The sequence below is a fragment of the Pieris rapae genome, chromosome Z (genome assembly GCF_905147795.1).
Source record: "Pieris rapae chromosome Z, ilPieRapa1.1, whole genome shotgun sequence".
NCBI lineage: Eukaryota > Metazoa > Arthropoda > Insecta > Lepidoptera > Pieridae > Pieris > Pieris rapae.
In genome coordinates, this window is record NC_059534.1 from 5,009,852 (window position 1) to 5,032,247 (window position 22,396).

Below are 22,396 nucleotides of genomic sequence, written 5' to 3' on the forward strand. Positions count from 1 at the left end.
AGCTTTTATTTATTTGGTTAATTTTATTAGGAACAGAGTTGTCGAAATGTTTGAAACTTTTATCATTGATTATTTAATATATATTTTATGGACTACCTCCCATGAAAAAAGTGATTAAACTGTATTTTCTCCACTTTCTAAGACTTCCAATATATCATATCTCCTGACTAGATGTCAGGCCAAAAATACTGTTACAAAGTTTTCATGTTTGAAGCAGTTCAAGTGGTCGGAAAGGTACAACGTGGTCATCCTCCTGCGTCAGTAATTATTTGGGGGGCGTGTCACAAAACAACGTTTATGAGAAAATGGAGTGAAAACTTCAGCTAAAGTATATCAAGATACATTGTTGGATCGTGTTTTGAAACCTTTCTGCAATACTCTTTATATAAATATACCTTGGACTTTTCAGCAGTAGTCAGTTTCAGGCAGTTGTCGGCCCATTTGTAAACTACAAGTAGTTTACAAATGGGCTTATCATCCTTTTATAAATAAATATTAAATGCATCCGTAAATATATATTGAAACTATTTACATATTTCTACAAGAATTTTCCACAATATTTATTCAATTGTTGAATTTGAATATATAATTAACGTTTTGTTTAAAGTGTTAACAAATAATTACCATAATAAAGGTTTACGTTCATTAATAAAATCTAATATACCTATGTGTTTTATATGCATAAATACCTGTATGATAAATATCAAGTGGAAATCGTACTGTTAATTACCATGATTTCAGTTTGACGCGTTGAAATGATACGTACGTATACGATTACTTCGTAAATTTTTTTTATCGAATAAAAAAAAGAGAGTCAACAGTAAAAAATTGTCACATCCAATAAGTTTTTTGATAATTATATTTATTACTACTAGATGTTAGATCCAATCCAAGACGTGTGAACAAACCAATACGCGTGACCAAAGGAGCTACAGTTTTTATTAATATTCAAGTATTGTATAAGGTATATGCTTGATTTCCTAAGTGTTTACGGGTTCGTTTGATTTTTGATAACCTAAAGAAAAATGTCGTTCACAAAGGTGACAAGAAAATAAAACATTCAATAGCTACTTAATTCAATATTTTAATATTCACGGACTCAATTCGGTTCAAAATCATCTTTTCTATTTCTATCACACGGCGTTCGAGTACATGGCCTATGTTGTTCCTCTATTTCACCTGGAGCACATCGGCCGCCGACGCACAGACGCCTTCTGGATATAATTCCGTCCCCACATGTAACTGAACAATCACCCCATTTGCCCCAACGACTCCACACTTTATGGCGTTTTGTTAGGTCTGCTGACAAATCTGCAAACTTAGGTTAGATAGGGAGATTTCTTTAATTTTTAAAAGAAACCGGCGAGGCAACTCTCATTGTAGTTTCCACAAATACGAATTACCCCATTTAACTCCTTAAAGAACAACTTTTAATCGTAAAAGTTCTAACAGATAAAGTAAGAAATGTTAAGTTGCCATGGTATGTTCTGCTGTCATAGCAGCTGTGCATCACTAATTTAATTTTAACAACTAATGAAACACCACTAATTAAGGCAACAAATCTTAAGCTTAAACTCAAAATCAAGATAGCGCGAACCAGCTATATATAAGAGCTCGTGCAGAATTCCCGTAGTGCCTTACAGCCACTGTATTAAGCACAGAAGGCTGATAATCTAAGGAAAAGCTAGGAACAGATTATACAATACATCTGGCCAACTAGGGAGATTTATTTCACAAAGGATCGTGTAAAATAAACTATAATATGTTTTAATATGAATACTCGTATTGACTTAACGCACAAAAGCTGGTGGAAAGTAATAAAAGGCTATATATTTCACTTTTTTCTCCAATTTTAACAGACTTAAGACACTCTTGGCCCATGCGCTTCAAGTGCAAAGGCGCTAATTAAAGTTGTATATTGGCGCCTGGTAGTACGGGTAAATATTTCCTCGCACGACGAATAAGTAATGCAATATAGCAAGTAAATGCTGCCAGCATTGAATGTACTGCCACATGGACCAAATTTTTTGAATTATTTTTCTAATTATCGAAATTTAATTACTTTTATTATAACGTTCAGAAGATTGTTAATTACTTACCAGTATTAATATTAAATGATAGCGATGGTGTTGTAATAGATGTCCATATTTCCTTCCATTTCCAACAAGTGGACTTGCTTAGTTTAGCATTATTATTTTCCTTTGCAATCAGATCGACCAGCTCTTCTAATTTAACATTAAATCTATCATTAAAGCTATATTGATCACATAATACATGTCGGCGTATTATAACCAATAATAAAGTTGCATATGTTTGTAAATTCATTAAAAATAAATAAAGCAGGTTCTAAATTATATACTTGCCAAGAAATATGTATAAAGGACAGAAATAAATGTCACTACGAATAATGACTGAAGTTTAGAGAACATTATATAGTACCTTCATACAACGTATGTTAAGTGTGAAACGGTGAATAAGCTCGATTTGACAACCAGCTATATAAATATAGATTATTGGTAATTCGACCTATTCCTGTTTACAGCAGATAGAGATGACTATATGGGATAATTTAAGCCCACATGTTCTAAAGCAAACCTAAATCATTTTTGAATTGATGCTTTTTACATTTTGTATATAACGTCAAAAATTTATTTCAATCTCATATGATATTCTGTTATTGTTAAATTACTTAGATGTTTAGACGTATGTAAATAATGACTTGATAATGGCTCGTAGATTAATGAAAAAAAATTCTGCGTCTCTAGCGTAGTCCATCGCGAGGAACTTTTTAATTATTCGCTCCCCGATCCTAATTTGTGTAAAAATAATCATTATTTTGAATTAATATATAAAAATTGAAAGTAAAATAATCTTTATTATACAGATAATCATCAAAATTTCTATTGAGGTAGACCTATTTGTTTGTACACTGGCTGAGTTCACAATAGTTGCTTGCTATATTGTTAGTTATAAGATTTAGGCATATAAGTTGAATTTTTTAATGTTTTCTTGTTAATAAATGGATAATTGGTGTGGGTATTATTTTGGAGTTCTGTTTAATTATTAATAATTAGTAGTAACTGTTAAGGTAGAATAAAGTAGTGGAAAAAAATAAATAAATAATTTTACAATTTATTTTTAAGTAAAATTTGAATTAATGTTTTCATATAAAAATTAAGGAACTACATATAGAATAACACATTACGGATGGACTACAACACTAAACACGACTTGATTTAGTTTAATGAATCATCATTAGTATTTTTTTAAATATACATTGAAAAATTTTACGATTAACTTTTAACCTGGTGAAACCACAAGATTTCTTCCTATAACTGCTATTATGATTGTGTCTCAAAGTAATATTAAATACATAGATCGATGAATGCATTGTTAGGACCTACATCTAGACAATTTTAGGCAGTTAAAATAAAACACCAATTATTATTATTATTATTTTTATTTTAAGTCGAGTACACATTTACACATAGCATTTTGTTCGGGGCGCTGAGCTTATGGTTAAGTTCTTTCAGTTCTTGTTTTTATTAGATATTTAGTTCGCGTAAGTTCAGAGCTCGAACGAAGCCTACGTCAGACATTTAGAATTAAGTGTTACAAATACCAAAAAAGAAGAAATTTAAAATCCGATACCTACAATTATATAAAACAGAATATGTTATCACAATAAGACTAGATAAATAGCAATAAATTATAATTCCCCCCCCCCCCCCCCATTGCTTAAGCGCTTCCTAAAAAACTAAATATTTTTCAAGAACAATATTAATAGATAAATATAAAATGCGCCATCAATTAAATATATACTGAATCAAAGCAAAAACGGTAATTAAAAGTGTTTTAGGCCCAACAGTGAATAACATTACAGCATTTAAAAATAGTCAAAAACGTGAATGCAATTTTCATTATAACAAAAAACAGTTTAATTTACGACACTTAATATGGGTTTCATAACGCGATACAATATTAATAATCTGTCGAATATACTAAAAAAAAGTATAATAATTATAAGCAAACGTTACAAATCATAAATTTTAGGTATCCGAGCATTGTTAAGTCAAGATCAGGCTATATTACAAAATTAGTTACAACGTGAGAAACTAAATATTGTAACTAACTTTATAAGTACACTCAGAACAATAGTTCAACCACTAACCTATTGATCTGCGTGTTAGTATCTCCATTTAATAAATTCCCGACGCAGGGGACGAAATAATAAATGAAGTGAGTAGGAAGTGTGACTAACAGAAGTGAAACGCTATGCGAATAAGAAAACTAGTTCTAGAGATTAAAAAGGCCCTATTGATTTATTGGAGAATAGGTAGAAAACATGATTATAGTCAAATGAATTATGCATAGTTATAGAAAAACAAAAATTAAAGGTTACTATGTCCCCTAACGATTTACGGGGAAAAAATTGTCTCTTATGATGAGTTCATAATCATTGGCATTACTTTCACGGCACAATAAGGCCAACGAGTATGGACTCTTCACTTTTTTTTTAAAGATGTTTTTCGTACACTCCAAGATGTTGTGGTGTATAAGCATTGTTTGTCTGTCCGGTAATTTAAATTGTCTTCGGTAATATAACGTCCACAATTTATCCTAGGTAACTTTTAACGACGACTACAAAATATTTACATTTATACAGGTTATATACATATAAATACATTTTAAGATCACCTACTAAGAAGATATGAAGCCTAAACTAACACACAAATTGCGTGTTTATTTGTTGCTTACACAATATACGTAACAAGTTCTCAATCGAAATGAGATTCAACGTCTTTGTAGCAAAGGCACGGTGTGTCCGCAATGTAGTAAATAAAAATTAAAAACTTAGACTTTAAACTGTAGTGCCGACTCTGTATTTACACGGTAACATCGGAACTGCAACAAGTCTAAGTTATGCGTTCGTCGTACCAAGCTCAAAACGTTTAGACCCAGGCTCGACACCCGAGTTCGTTTGTACAAGGCTCGAACGTTGTACTAACGAGCCCGTCGCAATTAAGAGCTCTTAACAACCGGCGCCGTACACCCAGTTGCAGCACAATATTTACAAAAACCCGTGACAGGTGTCAACTCCACTTTGAGAATTTAACGTCACACGTTATATCCTCTAAAGCTCTTTTCCAAAACCATACAGCCAAGTAAACGGCAAATAATGATAAGCAAAATTTAAGAGTATAATGAACACATCGGTAGTAGAAAAATTGTTGCTTTAAAATCAATCGCAATATATTATAAGATTAGCTTGGAGTTGATATCCTATAATACACCGAAGGCATAAAGCAACTATTAAAATTAAGTCCTGCTATGCAATTGCCAAATCCTTTGAAAACAGAACCGAGAACGATGTTTACATTATTGTGTAGTGCTATCGATAACCAACAAAGACTATGTAGACTATTATAGTCTTTCTTAAGTAACACGAGGTTTTACCGACATCAAATTTCTAGATTCACCATTACAAACATAACGTTTGTTTGTAAGATATTAAATTAGGATGATCAAAGTATAATATGGGTCACAATACAGGGTTTTCGAATTTATTTGCACTAAATGTAATATGCTTAATTTCCACCTAAAACTGGTCAATAGGTCGCTTTGTGTCTTTGTTGGTTATAGATGATTTGAGGGCTGAGATGGTCACCTCAAATGTCCATATGTTTTGCGGCTCCCACACCTGAGATATGAGACAAAGTCACTTTGAGAATGACCCACTAACACCAAACGGATTTGTTTACATACAGCCCAAATCCATTTGGCTGAGTGTCACGTAAGATGCAAAGAGGTTTTGTCTTTTACCTATAACTGTACAATGCAGATGTGGAGGTGGTACTTCCCCGTTCGAACCTGGACTAGTTCTCCCACTTACTTTATGTTATTTATACAATAAACTCGTACCAAAAAATATTGAAAGACATGTTCAGCTACAGCAAAAGCTGGCTATTGATGATATAATTGATTGCTTAGAAAATACAAAAGTGGTTGCGATAAGTGTCTAGCGTTCGACTTTTTTTTTTAAATGGGGTGAATGGCGAATAAGACCTTTTGCACACTGGTGTTCGAATCCAATACGGAAAAGTAGATGGTAAGGCCATTGAGTGATCGAGCGTGTAGTAAGACTCCAAAGAGAGAGCAAATGATCTTTTTTCGACGAGTAAGCCATCATGTCGCCCTCCCTTCGCAAGAATGTTTGAAGGACTGACAAAAAATTCCCCTAGTTAATATCGCTAATGAACTTAGAAGGCATTTTTGCAAGCATCTCACCAATGGCCTCCGATTATGCTTTCCAAAAGAAAAACTAGACCATAATCAATGGAAGTAAACTTCAAAACATGTGCAGAAATGGAAGGCCACGAATTACAACCACAAACACCTCAATTATGGGAACTTAGGACTTTAATGAAACTGTTCAGTGCGACAAAGACAGATGATAGTGACATGATAACTTAAACAGGTAATTCACGATAAGTTTGCTCTATAATATATTATATAATATTATATTTCTAAGCGAGATTAGGTGAAATGCAGCGTTGGTTAAAAGTCTGAAATCTCCCAAATGGTGCAAAGTTATTAACTTGCTATAGTTAAACAATGTAATATATAAATATAATTCCAAAAAAAATCTTAGACATGCCTATATCATGCAACTAACGAATTATGAATTTAATTACTAATTATTTTGTAGCCGTCGCAATTATTTTACTAAAACGCCTACTCATTCTATTTCAAATTTAACCTAACTCCATCCTCTTTGTATGCCTTAATAATTGTACAGTTTCAACCAGGATTTAATTATTTTGATTAGACCCCCATTTTCATTTTAAGATAACATATATATTTTTAATTTTATGGGTGAAAATGGCAAAATCTTTACCATATAATATAGCAAATTCAAATTACATAGGATCGTGAATAGATAGCTTCGCCCAACAACTACAATCAATGCTATATAGATGACAAATTTTTCCTTTAGAAAACTAATAACTGAACAAATTATATCAATATTATTGCATTCAAATTTCTCTCTGAGATACAAGTCTTATTATATTTAGTATTAATTTACTGCAAGAAATAAATTATTTTTAATACCCCCCGCAACAATTCTTATATGACATAATTGGTGTAATTTATTGCCAATATAATACAATTTCCTAATACTAATAAATCTAAAGGCAACTCTGGGTTACAAACAATTGCTGGAACTTTATAACTGCCTATTCATATTGTCTTCTATATTAACCTACACTAATATAATATTATAGACGTATTAAAAACGTGTTAATAAAAACTATTTTTCATGTATATCTAAATTGCAGGAGATTCATCACAATCACGTATCTATGGAACACTGGATATTTTAAATAGATATAGAACAAATGCAGACATCTAATGTAAAAATGCTTTTGCTAAAAAATGTACACAATAACAATAACCAATACTATAGACAAAGGATTGAATACACGATTTTTAAGCACAATACGAGCGTAATCACGAAACATTAAGTAAATATATTTTTCATAGATAGCCAGGCAAATTTTAAGTTATTGAATACAATTCACATTTATTATGAATTGGAATGTATATTGTATAATGCCAGAGACATATTTTTATTTTTAAATGAGCCACCTATGTTTGAATATACTATTCTATGAAAGAATTATATATTTATAAATTTATTTTTATTAACTTCTACTGTCAATAGGGACCACTAACGTCAAAATGATCGATATAAGTCTGCTCTAGGACACTTTAACGACTAATACTTTAAAATTTAGAATAAATCATAAGATCTACCTACGCTTGCTATATTCAGTATTGCAACTTTGCTTTTCACATTACTTAAACTGAAATTTATCCTATGTTATCTAACGACAACAATACTAAAATTAGCACAACACAAAAATACACAACAATAATTATGTAGCGATATCTTTCTAAGCGTTTAACAACAGGCACATGAAAATTTTATGGTTACTAATAAAAACTTAATTTTATTGACTAGAATGAGATCAATTTCTTTGGAATATCAATTGTATGGCCATATATTATTATATTACGGTTCCAATAAACACTTGTGAATCACATTGACCCAACGCACGGCTGCCAAATTTCAACGCTTGATTATATTTGAGCATTTATAATAGGAAGATGCGACTAGTGCAGCTATATGTTTATAAGAATCAACTTACCAACTAATAGAGTAATTATTTTATATTGTGATATTGTCTATTATAAATTATTTATTGGAATTAATACTACGTGCTATAAATGCCTTTTTGTCCATTGACATTTCAATGCAACATACGAATTGTGAAAATTCCTTAAAATCGAATTACATTTTAAATTTTACTACTGCTCTTTCAACGAAAATCTCCTGGATTTACTTCTTGCAAGAGTACTGAGAATTTAGCCAATATATCAATTAATTAATTTTCAGGTGTCATTTCTGGTATACAAATATATTATGAATAATAGAATAACAGCTGAAAGTCCATACTAACGGGCAATCTTCGTCATAATTTAAATAAATTAAATCTCATATAAGAAATGGAATCTAACAAAATGTGACATGAAAATGTACGTTTTTCAAACTTTCAACGGTTCCCAAGGCGAAAGTTAATTTAGTATGTTTCGGCATTCGGATAGGATATTATTTCCTTACTGTACCCAAGAAGCAGGAACCCAAAGAGGCTCAGATTGAACCCTCCATGAGGTTTTTAGGAGCTGCGATAATGCACTTGCCAGATCTTCATTCACAATCTCCTCATCAAACATGTAGCCGTAGAGGAAGTTGATACGCGTCGATGAGCGTATAATATCGTGAAACTCTTCTTCCTGAAAATTTTATAATATAATAATTATATTATAAAATTTTATAATATAAATATAAAAATTCTCGCTCAAGATTATCTAAAAAGCTTGCTGCTGGATTTTTTTTAAAAACACTAATCTGTTTAATTTGTTAATTAATTTGTTAATTTCGCGTTTACATCAAAGATAAATTAAATAAGTAGATTTCATAGCTATATAATGTCTCCCCATTAAAATAAAGATCAATGATGGCAGTTCTCAGTTAGCGCCGGATAAAACATTTAAGCAGTAAAGGTTAAAAAAAAATATATATTTATGAAACTACATAAATAAATACTTACTGTAAAAGCCCTTGAACTTTCTTTATCAAAGGTAGAGCGAGCGTTGGCATTCGTTCTGGTTTCAACCAGGCGTTCAAATGACGGCGGCTTTACGAACACAATGTAGGGACGCAAGCGGGTCGTGCGAAGCATCTTCAACGCTTGCCAATGCGGACTTAAGACGCATACACGACCTGCAAAACATATAATAAAATAATTTGAACCTCTTTAATTCTAAACTTTAACTGTATGTGTCAAAATAAAATAAAATTTTCAAAGATTCAAAATGCTTAAACCATCCATGAAGTAATAGAATGGATGTACTCCTCAGCCTTCAGTTCTTAGTAACTCGATATCACAAATTCAAATTCATATTTTATTCATATAGGTAACACGAATGTACATAAAGCAGTGTTGGCCTAGTGGCCTCAGCGTGCGACTCTCATACCTGAGGTCGTCCGTTCGATCCCCGGCTGTGCACCAATGGAATTTCTTTCTATGTGCGTATTTAACATTTGCTCTAACGGTGAAGAAAAACATCGTTGGGAAACCGACATGTCTGAGACTCAAAAAGTCGACAACGTGTGTCAGGCACTGGAGGCTGATCACCTACTTGCCTATTAGATTTAAAAAATGATCATGAAACAGATTCAAAAATCTGAGGCCAAGACCTAAGGAGGTTGTAGGGCCACTGATTTATTTTATTAACACAATGTACACTTATAATCGTCAAAAACAGAAATGTATATGAAATGCTTCTAATTTTACATTAACTTTCAGTTCTCAAATCAAGGGCGTAGAACGGAAGCGAAGAACTAGCAATAAACGCCACAAAAACTAATCGTCATATGAATTTCCTTACCAGAATTAACTATTGTCTCAACGCTCTCCGCCGACGTCCCATACAAATTCCCTTTGTACTCGCCGTGTTCGATAAACTTTCCATCGGTAATATCTTGTTCCATCTTCTCGCGGGTAACGAAAACGTATTCCTTCCCATTTTGCTCGCTGGGCTTCAATGGTCTCGATGTATCTGAAATGAATAAAAAATCTATTAATTATAGAAGTTTCAGAAATAGTAGATACCGAGATCAAATTGAAACGGCAAGATGGATGGGTCAAACAAAAACAGCAGAACAATAACCGTTAATCAGTACCGATTTTCAACAGAATTGAAATTGCGGAGCTACAAGTTTTATTTATTAAGGATGTCTCATATCTCAACAAGATATCACAACAGGGAAGCAACAAGTTATGAATTGATTTTGTATGGTGATGACGCATGCGTCAACAAAAGATGGACGATATTTATCGACTCGGTGCTATTTTAAGCCCATAGGCACAGTACAATAGTAGTCACGTAAACTTGACACTTTCAAAGGCTTTATTACAAATAGCTGTATATATCTATACAAAGACAAAGTTTATTAATTTTAAAGTCTAATATCAATTATTAATTTTGATAAAATCTACAATAATTAAAAAGTTAAAAATTTTAGACAAATGTTCACTTTCAAAACTAAACATGTCAATTACGCAAACATAGTGGTGATAAAGTTTTGGCATAGTTTTTAAATACTGATCATATTTAATTTATAACTTTAATTGAATATGATTATATACGCACTTCATAAATGACCACAAAGAAAATGTATCTTTTATACTTCCAGATAAAAAAATTTATACAAATTTTAATATCACTTTTAAATAAAAAATAATAATTTCACATTACGATGACAAGTGTTTTTTTAACTGAAAGAAAAAACAAGAAAAGAATAACTGTTAAATCAAAACACTCGATCTTAAAGACACATGTTAATGTTTTTATGAATAAAATTAAATAAGAATGGTAACAACCACGACGGAGAGACAAAATTTACTATAAAGGTGTCTACTACAATATAGATGCAGGATACCTTAGAGCATGAACGCTGAGTTTAATTAAACCTGACCCCATACGAAGTACCTCAATCAATCGCAGCAAAAATGTACTATTTACTGTTTATAAGCCAGACTGCACACTTTTATTTAAAATCCTTTTCAGAATTCTGTTAGATGGCTAAAGAGCATGCGCGGCCCGGGCAGGAATGCAAGTGGTTTCAAGCTGTTAAAAACGTACCTCAACCGATCAATATTTAAAGTCTAACTTCAAACGTTTAAAAAAATACTAATTATGAACATTTGAAAACACGTCTGATCACAAAGATTGATAGAAACAAATCTAAAATTCTGTTAGAAACCTAAAGTAAATGCGCGGCCCGGGCAGATATGTAACTGGTTTCAAGCTTCTAAGAACGTACCTCAACCGACAAATGTTTAAAGTCTAACACCATACGTTTAAAAAAATATTAATTATTATCATTTGCAAACACGTCTGATAACAGAGATTGATACCAACAAATTGAACAAATCTAGAATTCTGTAGGATGCCTAAAGAACATGCGCGGCCAGGACAAGAATGCAACTGGCTTCAAGCTCCTAAAAACGAACCTCAACCGATCGATGTTAAATGTGCAAACCACAGGTTAAAATTTTTTTATAAGCAATTGAAACCCCGTTGGATCACAAAGATTGATAGGAGCTAATTGACAAATCTAGAATGTTATGTTAGATGCCTAAAGGGCATGCGCGGCCCGGGCAGGAATGCAACTGGTTTCAAGCACCTAAGAACGTACCTCAAACGATCAATGTTTAAATTTTAACCCCACACGTTTAAAAAATATTAATTATGAACAATTGAAAACACGCCTGATCACAAAGCTTGATAGGAACAAATCTAGAATTCTGAAGGACCCTTAAAGATCATGCGTGGCTTGCACGGGATGCAACTGACTCGAAGCCCCTGACAACGCCCCATAACCGATCCATGCCTAAAGTCCAACCACACACGTTTAAAAATATTAATTATGAACATTTGAAAACACGTCTGATAACAGAGATTGATACGATCAAATTGAACAAATCTAGAATTCTGTAAGATGCCTAAAGACCATGCGCGGCCCGGACAGGAATGCAACTGGCTTCAGGCTCCTAAGAACGTACCTCAACCGATCGATGTTAAAGTCCAAACCACACGATATAAAAATATAAAAAATATTAATTATTAACATTTGAAAACACGTCTGATAACAGAGATTGATACGAACAAATTGAACAAATATAGAATGCTGTAAGATGCCTAAAGGACATGCGCGGCCCAGACAGAAATGCAAAAAGCTTGAAGCCCTTGACAACACACCTAAATCGATTACTAATTATAATCTTAATATATATATTTCTTGTGTGCGTGTGTATGTGACTGAACTCCTCCTAAACGACTGGACCGATTTAGACGAAATTTTTTGTGTGTGTTCAAGGGGATCTGGGAATGGTTTAGATTCACAATTTTGTCCGCTGGACAATGTTTTTTTAATTAATTTTCTATTTATTAGTTGTTGTTGATTTTGGAATGTTTTACATTGGATCCGACAGACGGCGCTACCATCGCAGTGTCAAATTTTAAATAATATTCGAATTTTAATTTTAGTCTGTCCCGAAATTTAAAAAAAGTTTTGTTATCATTGTGTTATATCGTGTGTGACCATGTGCTGGATCGTTAGATATTGTCATAACATTTGAATAATAATTTTCATCAAAATGGCTTATTAAAAATTGAAATTTTGAAATTAAAGACGTGTAGACAGGACAACGTCTGTCGGATCCGCTAGTTTTATAATATAAACGTAATATATAAATATAATAATATGTACAAGAAATAAATTTATTTTTACACTAAGTCTTAAGATAAGGTAATAATCAAATTTAACTAACTTTTTTACTATCGTTGCATACACAATACTTATCACAAATCCTAAAAAAAATAATTGACAGAAATCTAGATTTAGATACTTTAAATTCATGAGCGGCCCGAGTTTGCTAATGCATAGAAATTATATAAAATACTCACTTCAAAATATAATTATAAACTACTTATTAGAATGGCTGATGCGAACTAAGTGAGCCAAATCTAGACTGCAATTCGATGTCTAAAGTGCATGCGCGTAACGGGCGTGGATGCAACAGGCTCGAAGCCCTTGACAAAGCTTAGTGGTCAAAAAACAACTTACTGTTATGATTGATATTTCATATATATAATTATTTACACGGCCTAAAATATCGTTATCTTTACAATATTTAGTGAAGTAGTAAGTGTTATAAAAATATAAATATACATACTCCAAAACACTTAAACTAGCAGTAGAACTCCTAGATAAGTAGTTTAAGAGCTTGAAAAAATCTATTTTATATAGAATATAGAGGAATATTGAATTAATCGTATTCAGAAAGGCTCATAATTTAAGCTAATTATTTGCTAAACCTAAACTGTGTGTTTGAGCACAATAACGAAAAAATGCTTAGAGAGTGCAATGAATATTTATTAAAATATTTCACCGAATTGGAACGAAACGCATTTAAGAAATCGAAATCAATAATTTTATGACAGATAATAACTCCAACAATAAATACTCACTATAAATACGTCTGTCTGTCAGGGGTGCCTCGATCGGAAAGGAGGAATCTAGACTTCAATGTAATGGCCTAAAATGCATGCGCGAGCCTGGATGCTATAATCCTTTGTCCCTGACAATGCATCTCAATCGATCGTGCAAAGCGTCATATGCATTTATGATACATCATATTATATTATGCCATTACTACTTTCTTTGCATAAGCAATTTATTAGTTTATTATTATTATTAACTAGCTGTTGGGAGTTGCTAAATTTCAACGATAAAGATTTATAAACGACGATTTTAGCCAAGTATGGTTCTTGTTCCTGGATTTTCTGCACTCCCGCCATTACCACATCCAACAAACAGTTTTTATCATAGCAATCCAAACTAGGATTCCCCATACATTTATCTTTTATATGGTATCGGGTCTAGTAGCGGATTTACCAACAGGCTAAGTATGCTTAAGTCTTAGCCGGCAAATTTGGGACCAGAATTTACATTTCCTGCCTCATACAAATCAAAAAGAATTTTGTGAGACAGAAAAAACAAACAAAGTCTTTCCCCTCTCACTTGTCAACATAATTCGGAGAAGCAAACTTCCGAATTCTAGAGTAAAACTGCTAGTTCGCTACTCCAAGCCTCAGCGACCTCAGCTCACACTTGGTATGTGTGAAAAGTGCAAAAACAGTTTTTAAAAATTTCCCTCTTCCCCCTTTCAGCCTATACCTGTCAGTACCACTACTGATTGGAGCATGCGAGCGGGATGGATTATGTATAATTTTTTGCTCAAAAATCAAACCCAAAAAATTATTTGACGTGCACTTTCAACGATTTGTTTCTAAAATTAATTATTAAAATTACGAGGCAAGGGCGTCAAACTTTACAGAATACACCTAGAACATTTATAAATCCGCCACTGATTTTATCGAACTGGATATTGCATTTTTCGAAGTCAAATTTTAATTGCTATACAAAACTATTAAATCTATCATCGGTAATAAATGCATAGACACGTAAACAAATGTAACTCCTGTATTTTTATGTCGTAACGGTATCTAAATAAAAATAATGATGTAAATATTTATTGAAGTCTAAACAAATCAAAGATGGACTTGCTCAAGAAACCTTCTTGAATAAAGACCTTGGCAGAACAAAAAACACTGAAACGACGATCGACGTCGACGAACGACGAGACGATGTCGTCAACTCAACTAGGGTCGTCAAGGAAGTTGGCTCCGAATGGATACAGAGAGGCCAAATGGCGGAAGGCTACGTCTAGAAATGGACCAAATAAAAACGCTCGTGATGAAGAAACAAGTCAATAAATAACAATTCTAATTAGAAACTGAATTACCTTAGCTGCTTGATTCTGACATAAGATATGACTGAACACGAATCTTTGCACGAACGCACGAATTTTTTTATTCCTTCATAACATAAGCAATTAAGACAGTCAATTAAGGCAGTCGTTTCTTAGAGGACTCAATGTTCCTGTATCGTTTAGAGCGTGTCATTACCTCTAAAATCTGCGCTAGACAAGGACCAGTTTGCAGGTCCTATGAAGATCTGAATGTTAGTTTAAGCCAGGAGTTCGCGCATTGTGATTAATCTAGTTGTCATGAGGGATGTGGTAGTTGAATTTAAAAACCACATTTTATATTATTGTACGTAGAACCTCTGACAATATTTATTTCAAATTCTCTATCAACAAAAACCTGTCTCGTAACGCACCTATAAATATAAACTATGTCCAATTAGTTTTTAATAAAACAAAGGTCTCCAACGGTATGATGTACGAAATAAAATATTAAGTAAATAGTTACTCTCATATACACACACAAATGTAGCAGATACACACCAACAAGTACATTATTTTAATAGGGTAAGGCCGTCGAATTGTTTTCTGATTAGATTTATAGTTTTGCTGTTTATGTTTTTAATATAATATTTTAAAATCGTTATTACTTATAATACACGTAATAGCTTTTTTCAAGAATGAAAATATTGTACTGTATACTTTATATTAAAAAAAATGGAAAAAGTAGTAGGACGCAAAGCAATCAATATCAAAGTCAACTTTCTTTATAAATATAAATCTTGTTTTAACTAAAACACTCTTTTGTCTCTTTTCGTCAAGTTGTGTTTAAACAGTGTTGTAAAAAGATGAAAGACGTTAAGTAAAAAAGTGCAATAGGACTGATTTATTTTTTATACTTAGACATCACAATACTTAAATCATAAAACATATTGTTTGTGTTTTTACTGACTTAAACTTTTTACATATATGCACAAACAGTGTTTATTTTTATTTACATAGCATAAATCAATTATTGCTTTATAATTCGCATATCGCGCTGCACAGCAAAGTTTGTCATTTTTTTTAATAATAATTAAGGGACACAATCGGTCATAAATCATAATAAGTCTGGCCCTCTGCTTACTGAATCTTTTTTGGGATCATTTATTTTTTATTCTAATAGGTAAGAAGGTGATCAGTCTTCTTGCCGACTTCGATATCGGTTTCCTCACGATATTTTCCTCCAAGGTACAAGGGAATATTGAAATGGGACAAAAACGTCTATTGGAACTGCCGGGTTCCAACCTACGACTTCAGGGATGAGAGTCGCACGCACAGCAAAGTTTATCATCTACAATCATAAAATATACAAAAAGACCTATAAAATGTGTATGATTCTGTATAATGGAATAACAAAGAAGAAAAAGATATAAAAGGTAGGTAGGTAAGGTAGGTATTTTATAGTTTAATCTCTAAAACTATTAAAAAAAATTGGCAATATAATAACAAAATAATAGCATTTTAATATTTCCTTCTGCGCAAGCCCGTCGTACGCAAAGCTACACAGCTAGCTAGAAGTTATATTCGCAATAGCTTACATTTAAACGCAGGCACCCAAATCAAACATATTAGAACAGCTAAGCCTATATAGCCTTTACAACCAGAAATAGTTATCTTCTTGTATCAGGTGCAAATCTTGAACAGGTGTATATAAAGAGGGCCGAGTGGGTAGTGCAAACCCCAGAATGATTTATTAATCTGGTGGGCATTACCAATACTTAATTCTAGGGCTTAGGAAACTTATTCAGAAGCATCTGACCAGACACAAAATAAAATAAGAAAATTCAGGTAATACAAATAATGAGGAAACGCTAATATATTAGAAAAAATAAACGATATACATACAATATTCTGATAGTAACTGATGTTTACGTCGTAAATTTAACAACTTAAGCCATCAGGTATGTAATATGAAAGAGACCTGATATTTATTTATTAATTTATATGATATTTACTTTTGTATTTATTTGCCAAATAATGACGATATTTAAATACTCCGGTTATTTTTTAAAAGAAGATGGCAACTTAGTCAAATTATAACGCACTATAAAACGATAATTATAGCTTAACTGAATCAGACATGACTTAAGCAGAAATCCACATGTCAGCCACAGAAGACTAATTACCTACTTGCCTATAAATAATATCACGAAACATATAGAACAATCAAAAACGAGATTAAGCGCTAAGTCTGCCGAATGTAATGTATTGTAATGTCTCCAAAAAAGTATTGGATTTTCATATTCACCTTTCTTTATAGTTATTTCCGTTAGGAGTTATAGCGACACTTAATTCACTCAATATTTGAGAGTACTCACATGGAATCGGCGTGACATATTTTTCCGGATCGGTAGCGATGAGTCGTCGCCTCATTTCATTTCTACCAACACCCGGTGCTCCAACCAACACTATTGGTCGAACAAAACCCGGCCTTGGATACAATCTTGCCACTTCTTCATATGTTGGTATCATCTCCCGGTCAAAATCATCATTCTCCTTTATATCGTAGATGATTTTCTTCACTTTAGGCGTAGATTTGCAAGGAAGAAGCGCAGTCGCGTTTGGAGTCGGCGAACACGGTGTTTTTGGGCTACAGTCAGTGTTGCCATTTGTCGGTGAACATAGAGCTGGTTTGCCTGAAACAAAAAAAAATATACATATTAAATATACATTAAATGTTTTTTTTTTTATTTAAATTTATTAAATTAATGCAGCAAGACATTCTGATCAGTATATATAATTTAAAAAAACATTAACTCTACAAGCCCTACAGTTTCTTTATCTTTTGAGACTATTTTTTTCTGAATAGACTAGTAGATCAGCCTGTTGTGCCTGATTTATAAGCTTATAAAAAGCGTACCGTCAATAGTTTGAGGATCACTCTGCCGCTCATGTATAATCCGACCTTCCTGCAAGGCCCGAGACGGTATCAAACCGGCTCTCATAACTTTATCGCCTTCTCGCCGAGCCTGCCACCTAAAACAAGGTAATAAAAACCATGGCAATCTTAAACTTAAAAAATTGGTACTTTTTTATCGCAGTTAATGTACACAGCAATAACATACATACCAGTATGCATCATCTTGAGACACAATATGCAAGATATCGCCTTTTTTGAAATTAAGACCCGCCTCCTTACAAGGAATGTATGGATCTTCATCCGAGTTATAATTAAAAAGAGCTCGCACTCTCACTTTAGACTCTCGGGACCCACCTTTGCCAAAAGAAGGCACTAGTTTGAATGTTATTGTTCCCTCAGAATTTTGCTGAAAAGTACATATGACTATAAATACTGAACAGTAAACTTTAATTGTTTTTGAACCTAAATTGATTTGTAAAAAATACATTCAATAAAAAAATAAAAATAATCAAATAAAAAAAATTGTATACAAGACTGTATTTCGTGTACTTATTTTTTTCTGAAAATCGAACTTAGTATTATTAGTAGCATTCGTGTACATATTCGCATTCAATCTAGATATGTAGAAAGTGTTACTTCCTTAATAAATGTCAATTAAAAAAAAATGTCAAATGTTACTGCGTGTCCATGTTAAAGCTACTTACTAAAATATCGAGTACATCAGCGGGCGTTTTATTTTCGACACTTATACCGTTCACTTCAATGACCTCATCGCCAGCATGAATGAGGCCGGATCGATCAGCCGCCCCGCCGTGCATGACGCGAGCAATTACTATTTTACCAGTCTCCTCGTCCGTTTTAATAGTAGCACCCTGAAATGTTTGAGCTAAATACTAAACATCAATCATGAACACCACCCACAATTCAGATATTCCCTGTTATAGTAATAAAACCCGCTTTTTGTTTTAATCAAAATTCTATTTAGCTGTCGTTAATACAAAACACTCGTCATGTCGTTTACATTCAAAACAGTAATTGAAAAATAATAATAACATTAAGTCAACCAGTGGGATCTAGGGCATATAGATTTCTACGAACCGATGATCGTGTTTATAAGTAGACCAGGCCTAGACTATTAACCAGAAACAATTATTGCTTCGTCAAGAATCCTCACACTCTGGTATACACACATTATCTTATCTAAAATCATATAGACATCGAAAACGGTGCCATAACTTGGAAGGAATAGACTTATGGAATATTATTTTGAGAATCATCAATCTCACATCACTCCATCAGACTTCCATACCCAACAAAATGGCATTACTATTTAAGCTGCCAAAACTTTTAACTTCTTAAATTCTCATTTATATATAAAACGTAATATATCAAAGATATATTACATATCCTCATACTGGTTTAAAATCAGGAATTCAATATAATTCGAAATTAAATATTTAATACATGCTTCAATAAAAGATAACTAGTATAAAAATAAGTTTAAATGGACAATAAACAACAACAATACCGATTCCATTTATTATAATCTTTTATAATTACAATTAATAAGCAAAATTTATGCCTACTAAAGTCGTGACTAAAGAAACAATTTTTAATTTATTAGCTTAAAGTTAGTTGAGTTAAGGTGGATAATGTGTATATCCCTTGAATAAGTGTTATTTAAATGTAGTCATCGCAGTAACCACACATAATATATAAAACAATATTTACTATTATTACCCGAAAGCAATATCTTATCTCTTTATATACCAGCATCTTAATTACTAATTCTACTCTATAATGCTTAAAAACAATAATTTTAAGGGTCAGGTACTAAAAAAACTTTATAATAAGCAATCTGTATCATGTTAAACATAAAGTGATGATTAACAAAATCTGACACTGGAGGGGGTTTGCAAACCACAGTACAAATTGTGCCAACATCTAGATATAGCAGCTATAAAAAATAGAAGAAAATGTTTAAGGTGAATGAGAAATAGAGTTTACAAAAAATATGAAGGGAATAAATGATGTAAAAGCAAGAAGTAATGATAAAACTTACCACAATTGGTTCTGCACTCAGTGCTCCACCCTTTTGATAAAAGATCTAAATTGAATATTTAATTTAAGAAAACTACAATGGTAATGAATACTTCAATTCACCGTCAAACACTCTAAATTAATATTTTACCAATAGATTAAAGTACATAGAAGGAATTAATTTAAGAAGTTATAAATTACAATTACTCTTAAAATAATAATCAAATATATTATAGATATATATATAGCTTTAGTTTCACATAGCTGCTATTTCTAAATGGTAACACATTACACATATTACTTTAATTAATTCTTAATAGAAAAAGTAATCCTCTATTGAAAATATTAATTTTATACAGAAAGAAAAAGTGATAAATTTATAGTGAACTTGTATTTTAAATGTTTATTTTTTGTTTCAATTATATTGTTTAATATTTAGTCCAAATCGTTTAAGTTTTTTAACCAAACATTCATAAACATTCTAAGATCCCGTCGACAAAATATACAATGAAAGTGTTTTACTTTATAATAATAAAACCAAAATCTAAAGCTAAATTTACATAAAGTATAACTTACCAAGGGTTCATCACTTTTAACTAATTGTACAATTTTGACAGTTTCTTCATCCTCATCACCATCTGGAGGAATGTCTGGTAAATGTGGGTAATAATCCTTTTGAGCTACTGCATCATGTGTGCATAAAATGGCCTGTAATTAAAGGGTAGAGGTATTTATTTAATGTTTCAATTGGCCAAAAAATTTCTTTACACTGGAATATAGTTGTATTTTACTTTCTGGAAAAAAATACTTTAAAAGATAATTCAAACTCATATCATCCTAAATTTTCATTTAAAAAATATTAAAAATCTATTATGTTTTAGTTATCACTGAAGGCTACCAGACGCCTTAAATGTCCATAAGGTTTAGAGAAATACATAAACTAGTTCAACAAGCAAATGACATGCAAGACCATATTACTTCATCATATTCTCTAAAACAATGAACTAGGTTATTGAATATTTATTTGACTTTGGAGTCTAATAGTCTATGTCTGTAAAGCAGAAAAAAGCAGACACAGACACCAGCTAAAGCAAAGCACCTAAAAATTTTTTGCAATCAATAGCAGCTGTAATCCTTAACTTACCTTAGATAATAAATTAAGTTCTACTTAGTCAAAATTGTGTCACAAAGATACCTGAAAATGTGGTTTTTGAAGTAAACTCAGGAGCTCTTGAAATTCTTTAGAGACAGTTTTCAATTCACCAAACATTTCTAAAACTTCTAACGTAACTTGCATTGCATTTGATAACAATGGATAAAATTTGTCATCCTTTCCTTTGGCTACTATTTTGTTATGGACTTGGACAAGAGCGTGCAGTTGTTTTGATTGCAACAATTCACTAAGGAATGCTACATCTTCACCATCTGATTGTACTTCCTTTAATGATGTCAACAGTCTACTCAAGGCTAAAATTAGTTATTATAAGTTCATAAGGGATCCAGAAATTCATTTTATTCAGATTAATAGAGTATAAATTACAATACTATTTTACCGAGGTTCATAATATATAACAATAATTAAAATTACAAAGCAATACTCACAAGGGTCCCAATTATTATCAGAGGTATTAGGCATCATCATTTTTGAGATTTAAATTGTCGATAACATAACATATAATGAATTAAATTGTCATGAGTGGCTAAATTCAGAAAGAACTCATATCTATCATATACATCATACTATTAATACAAGCCATTTTGAATTAAAACATAGCGACAGAATTTATTGACGAGAGTAACTAATGAAATCACTGACAAGTAAAAATACGTAGTGGTTTACACAAAGATTCAAGATACTAAAATATTTTTTATTTAATTCACTAGCTATAATTTGCATGAAGAAATAAGAGCTTCTACAGTACAGGCAAGGAGTGTAAACTGTAAAGTGTAAACTAGGCTATCCATAGACTATAGAGTTTACTTGACTATACTGCTGTACGTTTCATTATCTGTTAAGCAAGTAAGAAACATGTACCATCTTGATGCTATTCTGGCGGACGCTGCCAAAGCCGCCAATGTTACTCATATGTTATGTATCATGGAAATATTAATCTTATATAGTCAATATCTTTAGTAGTCTTTATCTACGCCACGCTAATATGAGCTACTCGAAATACTATTCATACGTGGATAAAGTCACGGGCTCCGGCTAGTATCATATATACATTTACTTTCGACATCAATGCATCACATCTTACTGCGTAAAAATTAGATCAAATAATTTTTGTGTTTAATTTTAGTAGCTCTCTTTTGGTTTAGGTTGTCTTTGTCGACATTTTTATCGATAAAATAGTATGTCAAACGGTAAAGCATAATACTTTAGTAACACGTTTATAATAAATGTTTAATACATTTTTTGATATGTATTGTTTTGTTTTATAGATTTTTACTTACAGTGGTATCATAGATATAGGGGTACAGTTTTATGTCG

General features: G+C 32.0%; 1 protein-coding gene across 2 annotated transcripts; it reads right to left on the reverse strand.

The window, feature by feature from the left end:
• Nucleotides 1-3,447: 3,447 nt before the first annotated feature.
• LOC111000868 (MAGUK p55 subfamily member 7) lies at nucleotides 3,448-21,843 on the reverse strand. Of its 2 annotated transcripts, XM_022270471.2 has the most exons (11): nucleotides 21,508-21,843; nucleotides 21,101-21,372; nucleotides 20,482-20,613; nucleotides 19,928-19,957; nucleotides 18,570-18,737; nucleotides 18,075-18,271; nucleotides 17,866-17,981; nucleotides 17,324-17,641; nucleotides 10,018-10,188; nucleotides 9,177-9,349; nucleotides 3,448-8,859 (listed from the first exon to the last, which is right to left on the reverse strand). In XM_022270471.2, the coding sequence occupies exons 1-11, from the start codon at nucleotides 21,545-21,547 to the stop codon at nucleotides 8,683-8,685; spliced, it is 1,794 nt and encodes a 597-aa protein (XP_022126163.2). In that variant the 5' UTR covers nucleotides 21,548-21,843; the 3' UTR covers nucleotides 3,448-8,682. The 2 variants fall into 2 exon arrangements, with proteins under 2 accessions (XP_022126163.2, XP_022126171.2); XM_022270479.2 differs by lacking the exon at nucleotides 19,928-19,957.
• Nucleotides 21,844-22,396: the final 553 nt, after the last annotated feature.

Bases quoted from the DNA above. Each gene is read 5' to 3' on its own strand.
- LOC111000868 (XM_022270471.2), bottom strand. From the start codon at position 21,547: ATGATGATGCCTAATACCTCTGATAATAATTGGGACCCTT. The intron at 18,738-19,927 runs GTAAGTTTTATC...CAAACATTTCAG, and splicing joins TGAGTGCAGAACCAATTGTG to GGTGCTACTATTAAAACGGA. The intron at 18,272-18,569 runs GTAAGTAGCTTT...TGTACTTTTCAG, and splicing joins CTGATGTACTCGATATTTTA to CAAAATTCTGAGGGAACAAT.